The following is a 14,144-nucleotide window of genomic DNA, read 5'->3' on the forward strand; positions in this document are numbered from 1 at the left end:
GTCCGCGGAACTTCCGTTATCAACGAGGATCTTTTTGGTATTGAACCCTTCTATATTCAGCATTATGACCAGGGGATCGTTGTGGGGCAGCTTTAGTCCCATGACGTCTCCTTCACTGGAAGACATGTCCTGGTATGTTCGTCGGTGCTTGGACGGAGTATGGCGTGGACGCTGTTCACCTGTCTCTGGTATGCCTTTTTGAGTGATTTGAACGATCCTCCTGAGAACGGTCCTCCTGTACTTGTGTTTATCTCCCCGATCACCTTGTGTGGAGGCTGGGACGGACGGTCGTCATCCCGGGAGAAGGATTCATGCTGGACTTTATTATCGTCCCTAAACTTGCTATATTCTCCTTTCTTCACATACTTCTGTAACTTCCCTTTCCGTATTAACTCCTCTATTTGCTCCTTTAGGTCTCTGCAATCCTCTGTGTGGTGGCCGTGGTCTTTGTGGAACCGACAATACTTGTTCTTGTCACGGACATTGGGGGATGAGTGTAATGGCCTGGGCCATTTGAGATAATGCTCGTCCTTGATCTGCGTGAAAATTTTGTCAACAGGCATAACCAGAGGAGTAAATCTTACCGTCCGAGGATTTTTATCATCCTTCCTCCTGTTCCCGTCATTGTTCCGACGTCTTCCCTCTTAGCCTTGTCTCCTGGCTTCTCGGCATCTTTTATGGCAGCTAAAGCATCTTCAACATTCATGTACTTCTGTGCCTTCAGGAGCATTTTCGCCATCGTTTTTAAGGGGTTCTTTGCGAGGAAAGCCACGAGGTCTCTAGACCTCAACCTCGCTTTGAAGGTCGTCAACTGTACCTTGTCATCAACTTCGTCCACCTCCAAAGTCTCCTGGGTGAATCGTTTGACGTACGACCTTAGAGTTTCCTTCTCTCCCTGTCTTATGGTGAGTAAGTAGTTTACTGGCCTCCTTGGACGTTGCCCCCCTATGAAATGGCGCAAGAAGGCACTACTTAACTGGTCGAAGTTGTCTATGGACGAGTTTGGCAACTTCGTAAACCATTCTCTTGCAGCTCCTTTGAGAGTCGTTGGGAAGGAATGACACAGTATCTCGTCAGGTGGTTGTTGAAGACCTAGAGTCGTCTTGAAGGTATTAAGATGATCCTGTGGGTCTTTTAGTCCGTCGAATGGTTCAAGTTGAGGTAAGCGAAACTTTGACGGTACAGGGCATTCAAGTACCGCGGCGGTGAATGGTGAATCCGTAGCCCTTACCATTTTGTCTACGTTTCGGTCCGTCTTCTCCTTAATGGCGCTCCTTAGTTCGTCCATTTCCTTCCTCATTTCTCGAAGGAGATCCGAGTTCTGCTCGTCTGGAGTAGTTGGCCTCTGAGGGGTTCCTCTCCGGTGACTATCCCCTTCTCCCTTCAGGTTGCCTTTGGACCGGTTCTCTTCCTATTGAACCTGTTGAACCTGCTAAAGCCGTAGCTTCATTTCCTGGTCCTGTTTGGTGAGTTCTTCAATGGTGGCTGTAAGGGCTTGGACTTGCTGGGCCAAGGTTGCTGAATCTGGGTTGGATTCCATTTGAATGTAGAGGGTTGACGGAAACTACGTTTTCAAATATGAATTTGAGAATGTCGTCCCCACAGACGGCGCCAAACTGATGAAGTGTAAACTCGTCAGTTGTAGTAGGCAGATGGAACTCCCCGTCAGCACCTGTGTATCTTTAAAAAGGGGTCACCGGTGTGGTGCCTGCCACAACGCCTTCGATGCCAAAGTTAGAACAGTAAAACAATTCACAAAACTAGAAAGTAATAAGTATTCTCTTAAAGTCTCAGTATCTATGTACCTTATGCTGCCAATGTGAGGACTTTATATATGTGAGCTTGACTGCTAGCCATTGGGGTGTTAATGCCTCTCTTTTGTAACGCCTCCAGTCCAATTATGGGGCTTTTATTAGGCTCCAACGGTCTGTTTTGCTGGTTTCGTAACTGCCCAGGTTACTTACTGGCACCATTGAATGACTTTCCTTTCCTCGTTGGTGATGGCTTGTTCGTCGTCAGGAGTGACCTCGTCACTAGGTTGACCTCGTCAAGGTAATGTTTCTCATCATTCCCATCAAGAAGTATGAAATGATAATTGATATGAAGGAAAGTACAATGTTCATTTGATAGCTCAAATATTGATCTGATTCGATATCAGATGTAATTCAAACTTATCATTGAGATATAATTCAAACCGTCCACAATAATTTAAAATTGAGTAAAATATGGACATTGAATTTTTAATATAAAATAAAAGGTAAATTAGGAAAATTATTAATATTATTTTAGTAATATAATTAGAGAATTAAATTTCTCCCTGAGATGGAGTTAGTATAAATTTCAATATAAATATATAAAAATAATAATTATTTTTAATGCAATTAAGTTCAAGTTAATATAAATATACAAAAAAAAAAAAGTTATTATCTAATATTAGTAATAGAAAATCAATCATTGATGATTGATTATCTATGAATTATGTATTAAATTTAGTAATAATTTGCTGTGACTTTAAAGTTACATGCTACCTTAAATTCTCCAATGGAAACAAAATTATGAACCCCCAAAAGAGAAGAAAAAGATATCAACTTTGAGAACTCAAAAAAAAAAAAAACGATGAATTGACATCTAGGATGATTAGAGAAAAAATAATGTAAAAATCAAACAATTTGAAACGAGAATATAGTGCTTTTGAGTTTCATTTTGACTTTACTAAAAGATTAAATTGCAAATTACACCATTAACATTTGGGATAATTTTAATTTTGTCCTAAAATTTCAAAATTTTGATCCACCTCCGTAGCCTTGCATATTGTTTGGATGAACTCCCTTCTATCTATCCATTAATGATTGGCAGTTGAGAGAGAGACAGAGAGAGAGAGACCTGTATTCTATGCAGCTTAATATAGAGAGCAATGCAAGTATTATATCCACACTTTGATTAATGATTCACCTACTTGTAAATTAATGTTCTTTTCCTTATTAATGCCAACCTCAATACCTAATCCGTAGTTTGTAAAATTGCATCTACAAATTTTGTTAATGATCAGGCCAAGCAATTCAGAAGTCTGGCATAGCTGCTTCCATGAAAGCTGACCACAGGAGATTATGCAATTGGTTCTTGGGTAGACAGTCTAGACTCCAAATACATGCGGTCCCCAATTGATTTATTTTTATAGGTAAGTTACATATCTAGTAGGTCTTGAACCCATGACCTTACCCTCCATTCCATTATTGTAGGAGGAAGAAGTATCAATTGAGATATAGGTATGAAAGGATGGATGCTAGAAACAATCAGGAGTGGTCCATTGTGACTGCAATAACTTTTGATGTGAACAAGAAGGAATAATATGCCCTTTAGAAAGAAGTCTATCTATCTAGGGCAGTTAACTTAGCAAGGCTACATCATGTGCCAAGAACCTTGTAGCTCTACTGGAATCTTCTAGTGTTTCCGATGGAGACGTATAAGGTTCAAATCTCCTCTCTCTCAACTATCAAATTATCCAAAATAATAATAATAATAATAATAAAGACAACAAAGAAGAAGAAGAAAGAAAGCAAGGCTACATCATGTCAGAACTCCCCTTAATGAGCGAGGACTTGATGTATGATTGGTTAAAAATGTATGTTGATGCTGTAGTAGGGAATTGGGAAGCTTTTATGGCAGCAGTTTCCCGCAGAGTTATAGAAGCGTGGTCATCTAAAGTGGCTACTAGCAATCCACAAAAGCTGAAACTTCAGCTTTCAGGTTTGCAGTAACTTTAATTAGAGCACTAGAATTGGTGATGCTAAAAAACTATATTACTATTTTTAGCACTACTAAGTGCAAAAATAAGGCTCCATTGGTGGAGCTATAGCCAAAATTTTTGGCTTCTTTGCTATAGTGCACTGTAGCTTAAAGGTAAAAAAAATAATATTCGCACGTTCACACTACTCTGATTATTTTAATAATTTTTTTCCTTATTTTTTTTCTTCCTTTTCTTTCATTTCATCCCAGCCGTCTCTCTCCTCACATTTTCTTCTCTATCTTCCCTCTAAGTTTCTCTCTTCCTCTATCGCCAATCTACACAAACCCAGCCACCACAAACCCAGCTCGCTTGCCCAGCTCCAACCCAGCCATTCCACCGACCCAGCTCTCTCTTCAGTTCCTCATTCTCGCCAACCCAAGCCATGGGTTTCGCCGTGTTCAATGTGGGTTTCAGGTTTAATAGTTTGTGGGTTTGACAGTGGTGGATTTTGGCCATGGTAGTGGGTTTATGGCAATGGATTTTTGTTAGTTTTGTGGTGGATTGTGGGTTAATGGTGGTGTGGCTGGATTTTATCTGGGTTTTGAGGTAGTTGGGTTGTTGGATTTCGTCGCCATGCCTCCCCTCTTTGGGTGGATTGTGGTTTAATGGGTTTTGTTTTTTATTTTGTTTTTGATGGGTAGATCGTGGCCGTGGTTTGGGTTGCTAGATTTTTTTTTTTATTTTTTTGTTAATGGGTTTTGTAGTGGATCGTGGTTGGGTTCATGGTGGTCGATCGGTGGTTGATGGTGGATCATGGATGGTGGTAGATTGGTGATTGATGGTTGTTGGGTTTGTGGTGGTGGATCGTGGTTGGTGGCAAATCGATGGTGGGTTTTGCCGTGGGTTGGTGGTTGGGTTGGTTTGACACAGCAGTGAGCAAGGTTGTCAAAATTGGGATCCTACGTAGGATCATGGGAGGTAAGTGAAATCGTAAATCGTAGGATCGGATCGTGAGATCCTACATTATTTGAGAAAAAAACAAAAAAAAAAAACATATGGGTATGTTAAATAATCACATAAATTATACATTCATTGATATAATTATCATACATCACTACATTCATTTGTAAACATCATTTAAAAATGCCAAAAATCTCAAAATGTGGCACTCTATTGAGATATTTTTTTTTATTTGGGTCCAATTGACACTCTCTCTACATTAGAGTGGAAAAACTTAATCTATTGAGATTTTATTTTTCATTTAGGTTCAACTAAGCATTCTGTCAAGTTAAAGAAGATTACAAGAAACCAAGGTCGTTTGAAATTGTAAAGATCCTTGAAAAATTCGGATCGTTTTGGGCAGGTGAGATTATAAAATCGTAAGATTGTAGAATCCAAATCGAGATTTTGACAACCATGACAGTGAGTGGTGGTGATGGTGGTGGTGCTATGGGAGCTGTGGGTCAAAAAGAGGGAGAAGATATAGAGATAGAGATGAATGGTGAGAAAAAATAATAAATAGGTGTTTGTGGATATATATTATTTTATTGTGTAGTTTATGTTATTTTATTATGTTAAAAGCTAAAATAAAAACACTGATGTTGGAAATTTTGTAAAGTGAGAAAGTAAAATAAATAAAGTAACTTTCGGTAGAGCTAAATAGCTAAAATTATGGCTCCACCAATATGGATGCTCTTAAAGATTATGCTCTTAACAATGTAAGATATTGAAGGTGATGCTCAGTTGGTGGTGCCAAGATTCAAGAGATTGTCTGGGAGATTCACACAGTGGTTCAGGACATTAAGGAGCTGCTGATACTTTCTGGAGAATGCTCTGCTTTGTTAAATTGGGTTAAGCATGAGTGTAACTCATTATCTAATAAATGATCCTGTTGGGATCTACTTAATGACTTCTCGGTTGATCCTGTTGTTTGTTGAATGGGGGCTTAATGGCCTAGTTGTTTTTGGAATTCTATGCTTTTTTGTTCAATGTAATTATCTCCCCACAAAATTAAAAAAAAAAAAAAAAATACTCCCAGAAATATAGAACTCACGTTTCTTGCTGGTATCAAAGTCTAAGAGTAAAATGACAGGGGAACAAAAAGAAATGGGATAATATAGATGCAACTTATCTCTTTAAGGAAGATATGCATATGCTATGTAATAAGAAGCCATAAAGACAATATCAACTAACTACCAAAAAGAAATCAACTCTAAATTTTTTTTTGGCTAGAGCTCAGGCAATATGACCTCTTAGTGGCCAGATAAAAAATTTGTTTGAATCCTTATTATTTCTATTTCGCACTAAAGCCTATCTATGTACATGTGTTTGTTGTGTGTCATAAGGGCCATTCAGGATTGCTCCAGAAACGAATTGAGGACCAGCATTAGCAGCACCTTGAACCTGAATGAAGCACACAATATTAAGAGATCTGATTGACCATAATTTCTTGCTTGGGAGCTACAAAGTTATCTGGTAGTATCAAATAAAGTCGTTAGATTACATGGTATAACGTGCTAGTTTGGTACTACATAGATTAACCTGGTGACAGCTAGTATGTTGTCGATATTATAGTCTGAGAACTGGATATGTGACTTATAGGGTTTGTGTAAATAACAATGGAACTGACATTATTTTTTTATTATTATTATTTTCATAAGTAACAATGGAACTGACAGTAATAATTTCACTTTTTTTCTTTTTCTTGGATAGATATCAATGCTTTCACTTTTATAAATACATATACCTGGGGATTGAGACAGGTGTCCCAATCATAGTTTTATATATGTAACTGTCAACTTGCAGATTCATGGATACCTGAAACTTACATAGTGTAATAGGTTTCTATTCCAAAGTCGGGGAGAAAATGTTGAGCAAAGCAGCTTTCCACCTTATTATTTTCAACCCTAATACTTCTCAACTGTAAGCTCAGTTGGTAACTGATCATGCAGAATCAGTTTGGTTTAGAAGCGAAGTCATATCCTTTAGGGATATCTTACAAGATAGAGCTTAGACGTAACTTATGAGATTGCAATAAGGAGACTCTGTATCTCCTTTGCTCTTCTCGTCCTGGTTATGAAGCTCTTGAGTAGGATGCTAAGCAAGATGGAGAAGGTGGGACTCCCTAAGAACTTCAAGGTTGGTAATGTGGAGGAAGATTGGTTGTGTGCCACACAATTATTGTTTGCAGATAAAACAATCATTTTTTGTGATGCCAATACTGAACAGATTCTCTATGTTCGATTGTTGGTGATTTGTTTAGAGGAAGTGACAAGCCTAAAGGTTAACTTTAGCAAGAGAGATGGTTCCAGTAGGTGAGTTTCAGAATATCTTGGGCTGGAGGTTGGGGTGTTTGCCTATGACATGGTATGCCCCTGGGGACTCCTTTTAAGACCTAGTAGATTTGGAACCCATATTTTGGAGAAGTTTGAGCGTGGTTTAGCGGGCTGAAAGAGGTTATATAAAGGGGGTCAATTGACATTGCTGAAGAGTACTCTTTTGAGTTTACCTACATATTATTTCTTCTTATTTACTATCCCTACTAGTGTGGCAAATGAGATTGAGAAATGACAAAGTAAATTCTTGTGGGGGTGGTTTGGGGGATGAGTTTAAACACCATTTGGATATTGTTAATGAAGGGCTGGGGATTAGGGAGCTTACAACCTTCAATCAGGATTTGTAGGGGAAATGGATTTGGTGGTTTGGGGTAGAGGAAACTTGTTTATGGAGGCGTGTAGTAGCTACAAAGTTCAGCCAGGAGTTGGGTAGTTCAGTAAGGAGTGGGGTGGTTGGACTTCCAAACCTATTTGAGGTACTCATGGGTGTGGTTTGTGGAAGAGCATTAGGATGGGGTGGGATAGATTTTGCATTACATTGACTTTGATGTAGGAATTGGTAACCAAATTAGGTTTTGGCATGACTATGGTGTGGCAATCAGCCTTTGAGGTGGTTTTTCCGGACTTGTACAATAGCTCTACAAATAGAGAGGCTACATTATAGTAGGATGGAGAATCATGTGCAGATATAGTGGGGAGACAGTGGATCATCTATTGGTTCATTGTAAGGTGGCCTATGACTGGAGCTTTGCTTTCAAATCTTTTGGGATACATTGGGGTTTTATGGAGAAGGTGATTGTCTGTTACTTGAGAAATTGGTTTTTGGGTGGGTAAGCATTCAATAGATATTTGGAACATCTGGAGAAATTAGGTGGGTATGCATTCGTCAGATATCTGGAACATGGTTCCTTCATGTCTGACGTGGACTATATGGAGGGAACACAATTGGCACGCATTTGAGGATGGGGACTGCATAGGAAATGAGTTGCTAGCCATCCAATTTCTCTAGCTCCTTATTTGATTGGTCTCAAGCGTGAATTTTTATGAATGGGGAATCTATTGCTATGTTTTTAGATACACTGTCTTTCAATATATAACTTTTCCTTTTTTTTGTAATTCTTTAGGCTCTTTGTGTCCATTTACATGAACTAGCCTTTTTTAATAAAATTATTCTCACCTATAAAAAAAAATTAACTTAAAAAAAAGAAGAAGAAGTAGAAGAAGATAGAATTCAGATCCAGTAACAACTCTTGTTGATTTGTTGCTGGTCTATTCATCAGCCTGAACACTCAATCCACTACCACCTCCTCGGTGTGTAATCTGAAACTATCTATTGTTTATGTTTAAGAGTTAGGGTACTGCTCCTGAAAAGTAAAAAGGATGGGGAAATTCAATACCATCTCCATGTATATTTATTTGTAGTGCCATCAAGTACTGATTGTTTTAGCATTTTAGTTCTTGGAGTTACTATTCAGACTAAAATATTAAGTGCCAAAGTTACCTTAATATCAATCTAGTTTGATATTAAAAAAAAAGGCTAAAATATTGTTTCCAACCCTAAAGGCTAAAGTTTGCATGAATTTTGCCTTTCCTCCCTAAACTTTAAAAGTTTGTTTTCATCCCTATACTTTTTAAAGAGATTTTGTCAAAATAGTTTAGCGATGAAAAACAAATTTTTTAAATTGAAAATTGATAACTGTAACATTGTCAATAGTTTAGGGACGAAAACGAACCTTTTGAAGTTTAGGACTAAAGGTGAAATTCATACAAAGTCTAGGGACAAAAACAATATTTTAGCCACCAAAAAAAAAAAAAATTATATGTAATCAGGACTGCACTAGGGGTCTTAGAATTTAATAGCATTACTAAGCACAAGATGGTCATGTTGCAATGGCAAGTGCCTTCTACCATAAGCAACAAGTCACGGATTCGAGTCTGGGAATTAGCCTCTCCAAACAAAATTAGGGGTAAAGTTGCTTACCCTGACCTCTCCCAAAACTTGAAAAAGTGGGAGCTTTGTGCACTGGGTATGACCTTTTTTTAATTGAGCATAAAATGGGACATACCTTATTAATGCCATAGGGATCAGGGTATGAATTTCCTCCATATGCCATATCAGGATTACCATAGCTTGTAGTATATCCAGGACCTGAAAATAAAACCACTCCAAGGGTTAAAGAGTTGAATTCAATATATCTCTTTAGTTCTGCAGATGCTGCAGTTTGCAATCACTCATATCTACTGTGTTAGAGGTGAATTACTTGGGTTTGCTGCTGTGGCTGCAGCAACTGCAGCTCTTGCTCTCTTCTCAGCATTAGCTAGCTCTGCATGTAGTTTTTCAATTTCATTAGCCATGGAAATCATACTTCTCTCCATTACCTTCCTTTGCTCAAGGTTACTAACACGCGTTTTCTTCTCATATTCAATAGCAGCCCTATTCACATCCAAAAATGAAAGAGGCCACATTTAAAACTTGTGGAAAGAAAATCATGCAATTTCTTAATATATTCAATCAACAATTCAAATCATTTTTTTTTTCGACTTTAATTCATTCCACAAGTCAATTCAAGTTCTCTATATAGTTCTTGTCAGATTATGAATCTATCATAGGTTTCTCAATAATTTTTCTTTGATATTTCTGCAACTGAATTAGCCTAGTTTCAAGTAATTTCTGCTCTAATATCATTCCAAATCATAGATCAAGTGTCATCTGCTGTGTCAACTTGCATATATCTAGATCTAGTGGTCAAGCCCAAAAAATGGTATCTCTTTTGTTATTTTTAAGTTAATTTAAATCATTATTGTTATTATTATTATTATTATTGATAGGTAATCAGAAAACTATTATAAATGAGAGAAAAAAGAAAAATACAAGAAGTTCATGATGATGAACAAGAAGAAATAAAAGAAACAAACAGCACAACAAACAGACGGTAGTCAGGAAACTAAGCTAAGGGAGGACAAAAACTCAGAGAGAGAAGAACAATCAATAAAACCCCAACAATGAGACTACTCCAAAGACTACGATGGCATAAAACCTTTAACTCATCCAACGTCTTCTCTTTGTCCTCAAAGGATCAACGATTTTGTTCCGACCACACAATCCACATTAAGCACCCTAGAACCAAGTTCCAAATGTCCGAATTATGCTTCCCAAGCCACTGATGCCAACAAGATAACAAACCTGCCACCGATCCTGGCATAACCCAATGAATACCAAAGGCTTGTAGCATAAAAGTCCATAGGGAATGGGTAACAGGACAATGAAGAAGAAGGTGGTCTACCGACTCCCCATCACAGCAACACATACAACACCTATCCATGTTTTAAATTTCTAATAGTTCATCTTGTTGTGCTTACCTTCAACCTATAAAACTGTGCTCCTGTATGATGCATGATATAAATAAATTTTTTTTTTTTGGAGAATTGATATAAATAGGTTAAAAGAAAAGATAAACAACAGATATGAAAAAACAAGAAAGTGTTGTTCAAATACTGGGCTGGCTTTCTGTCGGTAACATTGGCATATAATATCTATCTTATGCATCTTGGCTTACAATGTCTATACGAACATCTCAAGTAATAATCACTAGCCTCATTACTCATTAGAGACTTAAAAAAAAAAAAAAAAAAAGAAGTCGTCCAATCATCCATATTCAGGATCAATAAAGTTTTTCAAGTAGATTGTGGGGCTTTGCACTTGGGTATAGGCCCTGTAATTATACGTGTATAAATTATGTAATCTGGCTAGATGTATTTTTTCATATACATTTTGATGGTTTAATCATTGAGGTTTTTCCTTTTTAATTATGAATTCCGAGTCAAGAACTAATTAAGGATGGTATGTAACAAGAAAGGACATATACTGATACAAACCAGTATATTATGATTAATCCTACTCCCTAGAATTTGATTTTTTTTTCCCCTTCCATTTTTGGGTAAAGTTGGCTTTCATTGTAATAAGTAATAATCACTAGCCTCATCTATTGCGTTATGCACGAGCTCAAAGACTTCCTTTTTCTTTTTCTTTTTTAATGTCCAATTATCCACATTCAAGATCAATAAAGTTTTCAAGTAGATTGCAAGGCTTCACACTTGTGTATTGGCCTGTATTCATACATTTAAAAATTATGAAAACTGGATAGATGTATTATTTAATATAAATTATGATGGTCTAATCATTGAGGTTTTACCTTTTTAATTATATATTCCGAATCAAGAACTAATACCCAAATCAAAGGCATTAGAAAAAAGGGAAAGATAAGATGTTGATCCCTAAACTTTAGACCATAAACAATATTAGTCCCTAATGTTTAAAGCGATCGCTTTTAGTCCTCTAGATGATGTGATCAAACTAAAAGCTGACTTGTCATCGCTGTATTAAGCATATTAGGGACTAAAGACGTTCACTTTAAATTTAATAGGGAATAAAATCTATCACTTAAGTTTGGTAGGGACTAAAAGGAATCACTTTAAGTGTGTTACCGAGTAAAAGCGATCCCTAACTTCTCAGTGAGTAAAAGTAAAATCGTTCATGAGCTAAAATATATTTTGGCAAAAAGAGATAACCCGAAAATAAATGTAATACTACTTCCAGCACTAGAACTATTACCAAGAGATTCACATTCGCAGTATAATGACAGATATGTCAATAAACTCATCAACCATCACAAACGGTGAATCTGTAGCTTCAAATAAATATAATATAGAAAACAAAAATCAAAGTATTTTTTTTAAAATTTAAATTTATAACAATCAAAATCAAAATGTGAGTGAAATTGCATTAAAACTAATCTCCAAAACTACCTTTCCCTTTGAATCTCCGTAATCAACAAAATTATGCTCAAATAATGAACAAAACACATTCGCACAATCGCAATTAAGATTTTTTTTTTTTTTTTTTTTTGACTTGGAAAAAAAATGTTACCTTCCTCTCTGAATTTCCTTGCGCATGATCTCAATCTCGGCCTTAATCTCCGGAACCTCCTGCGAGTCCTCACGAACCCTCGCAAGGTCGTCCTCGAGGGCCTGAAGCTGCGCCGTGAGGTCCTGGCGCGCCGAGCCGAATTGATGCAAGTCAGCTTGGACACGAGCGAGCTCTGACGTCATAGCATCGACGGCTCGAGCCTCGGCGTCGAGCTTCAAGGACCTCTCGTAGACGTCTCTGATTTCAGCGTCTCTCTCGGCCTTGATATCGGAGGCGGTGACCGATAAGACGCGAAGGTCGTGCTGAGCAGCGGAGAGGTCGTGTTTGAGTGCCACGTGTGCGGAGGCGAGCTGTTGGTTATCGCCGAGGAGGGATTGGATCTCGCGGTGTTGGATGGCGATGCGGTCTTCGAGGATCAACGAGTGTGGGTGGTGGGACCTACTACCGTGGAGGAGGAGACCACCACGACGGTCTTCGATTCGGGAGAGTGGGACTTGGATTTCGCGGTGGTGGTTTCGTCTGGACATGTTTTCTTTATTTATTTATTTTTGCAATGCAATTCAATTTTACTCCTTCTCAGCGCCTCTTTCTCATTCTCGTTTTGGTTCTGTTATTTGGAGGATTTGTATCTTTTTGACTGATTGCCTGATTGGGAAGTCGCTGAGCTGAGATTTGAGAGAGTCTCGACTCTCGTTTAAGCCCATGATAAAAAAAAAAGAAGAAAAGATCTGTGGACTTACAAAGGTACCCAGACCAACAAAACATGATAGGCACAAAATCTTAATTAAAAAATGACAAGCCCAATTCTTAAATAAAGAAATGATGGGCCCAAGAATATGTGCAAGCTGAAAAGCCCTATATAAGGATATAACAGATCCAAACAAAAAGAAAATGAAGGGTCTGTGACGGTACGACCTATGAGGAATTGGGTCCCACCACAAATCTCCAAAAGAAGGGAGACAAGGAAAGGAGGACTCGAAAGAGAATATGCGTGGTACATTTTCAAAATGCATAAAAACCTTAAGGAAAAATACTAAGGCCTTGTTTGGGTTTTTTTTTTTGGTCACTCAATTTCTGTCACTCATCATTCATCATTCATCACTTATCACTCATCACTCTAAAATACCATGTTTGTTTGGCACCATCACTCAATATTTTTCACGCTATTTGTGGGTCTCATACTTGTCACCGGTGCAATTTTTTTTTTTTTTTTCCAGTACCCAAACTTACCGAACCTAGTGAAAAAAGAAAAAAGAAAAAAGAAAAACCCAGAATAGACCGAACAAGCGAAAAAAAAAAAAAAAAGAAAAAAAACTAGAACAGACCGAACTAGTGAAAAAAGAAAAAAAGAAAAAAGAAAAGAAGAAACCAAGAATAGACCGAATAGCCAACCCAGGAGGGGGGAAAAAAAAAAAAAGAACCCAATAGCCAACCAGGAAAAGAAAGGAAAAAAAAAAGTCAAAGGTCAAAAGTTACGGCTGAGTACTGTTTGTGGGTCCCCTATGTGTGTTTAATTACAATATTACCATTGAGTTATGAGTTAATAAAAATTGAAAACAGCCAAAATGTGTTTTCAGTTTCCATAACTCATAACTCAAAAATCAGATAATTGAGTGATGGAAACAAAGTTATGGACTTCCCAAACAACCTTTTTACTATGGGTCTCACCATTTTTTGAGTTATGAGTTATGGAAACTGATATATGAGTTATGGAAATTGCTAAACCAAACACCCCCGAAACATCATCCAGTCAATTTTCTTTTGATTGGGGTATTTTCTGGCATTGATCTTTGAGTTTAAAATCACTAATAACTTTTTTATTGATTATGAATAGATTCGACTGAGGGGAATGGTAAAAAATTAAGCTTAAGAGCTTTTGTTTTGAGGTATTGAGTTCTAAACACTTTTCTCTATTTTCTGTTTTAAGATTGCTCTTAATCTTGTTTCTTTGCTTGTTTTATGTTTATATGTGTTTATGTAGTTTAGGTTTATATAGTTTTTATGTTTTAAACCATGTTAGGTTGTTAGAATTATTATTTTGAAGTCCTGCTCTATTTTCTGTGTTGCTGTGTTCTTGGCTAAGGTTTCTGTGGCTGAAACCACATATGCGTAATCCTACTTGCGTACGCAGGCTGGATTATGTGCACGCAGGCTT

At 37.4% G+C, this 14,144-nt stretch overlaps 2 protein-coding genes across 2 annotated transcripts; both read right to left on the reverse strand.

The window, feature by feature from the left end:
- Positions 1-580: 580 nt before the first annotated feature.
- LOC115953829 lies at positions 581-1,300 on the reverse strand. Its single transcript, XM_031071636.1, has one exon. The coding sequence runs from the start codon at positions 1,298-1,300 to the stop codon at positions 581-583; it is 720 nt and encodes a 239-aa protein (XP_030927496.1).
- A 4,526-nt stretch (positions 1,301-5,826) lies between these two features.
- Positions 5,827-12,771, reverse strand: LOC115990064 (protein FLC EXPRESSOR). Its single transcript, XM_031113930.1, has 4 exons — positions 11,990-12,771; positions 9,324-9,496; positions 9,129-9,211; positions 5,827-6,130 (listed from the first exon to the last, which is right to left on the reverse strand). The coding sequence occupies exons 1-4, from the start codon at positions 12,514-12,516 to the stop codon at positions 6,038-6,040; spliced, it is 876 nt and encodes a 291-aa protein (XP_030969790.1). The 5' UTR covers positions 12,517-12,771; the 3' UTR covers positions 5,827-6,037.
- Positions 12,772-14,144: the final 1,373 nt, after the last annotated feature.

This window comes from Quercus lobata, chromosome 1 (assembly GCF_001633185.2).
Source record: "Quercus lobata isolate SW786 chromosome 1, ValleyOak3.0 Primary Assembly, whole genome shotgun sequence".
Lineage (NCBI taxonomy): Eukaryota > Viridiplantae > Streptophyta > Magnoliopsida > Fagales > Fagaceae > Quercus > Quercus lobata.

Coding starts and splice junctions, on each gene's coding strand:
- LOC115953829 (XM_031071636.1), bottom strand. CDS start 1,300: ATGAGGAAGGAAATGGACGAACTAAGGAGCGCCATTAAGGAGAAGACG.
- LOC115990064 (XM_031113930.1), bottom strand. CDS start 12,516: ATGTCCAGACGAAACCACCACCGCGAAATCCAAGTCCCACTCTCCCGA. Junction 9,212..9,323: donor AGCCACAGCAGCAAACCCAA/GTAATTCACCTC, acceptor TTTTATTTTCAG/GTCCTGGATATACTACAAGC. Junction 6,131..9,128: donor ATCCCTATGGCATTAATAAG/GTATGTCCCATT, acceptor TGCTTCATTCAG/GTTCAAGGTGCTGCTAATGC.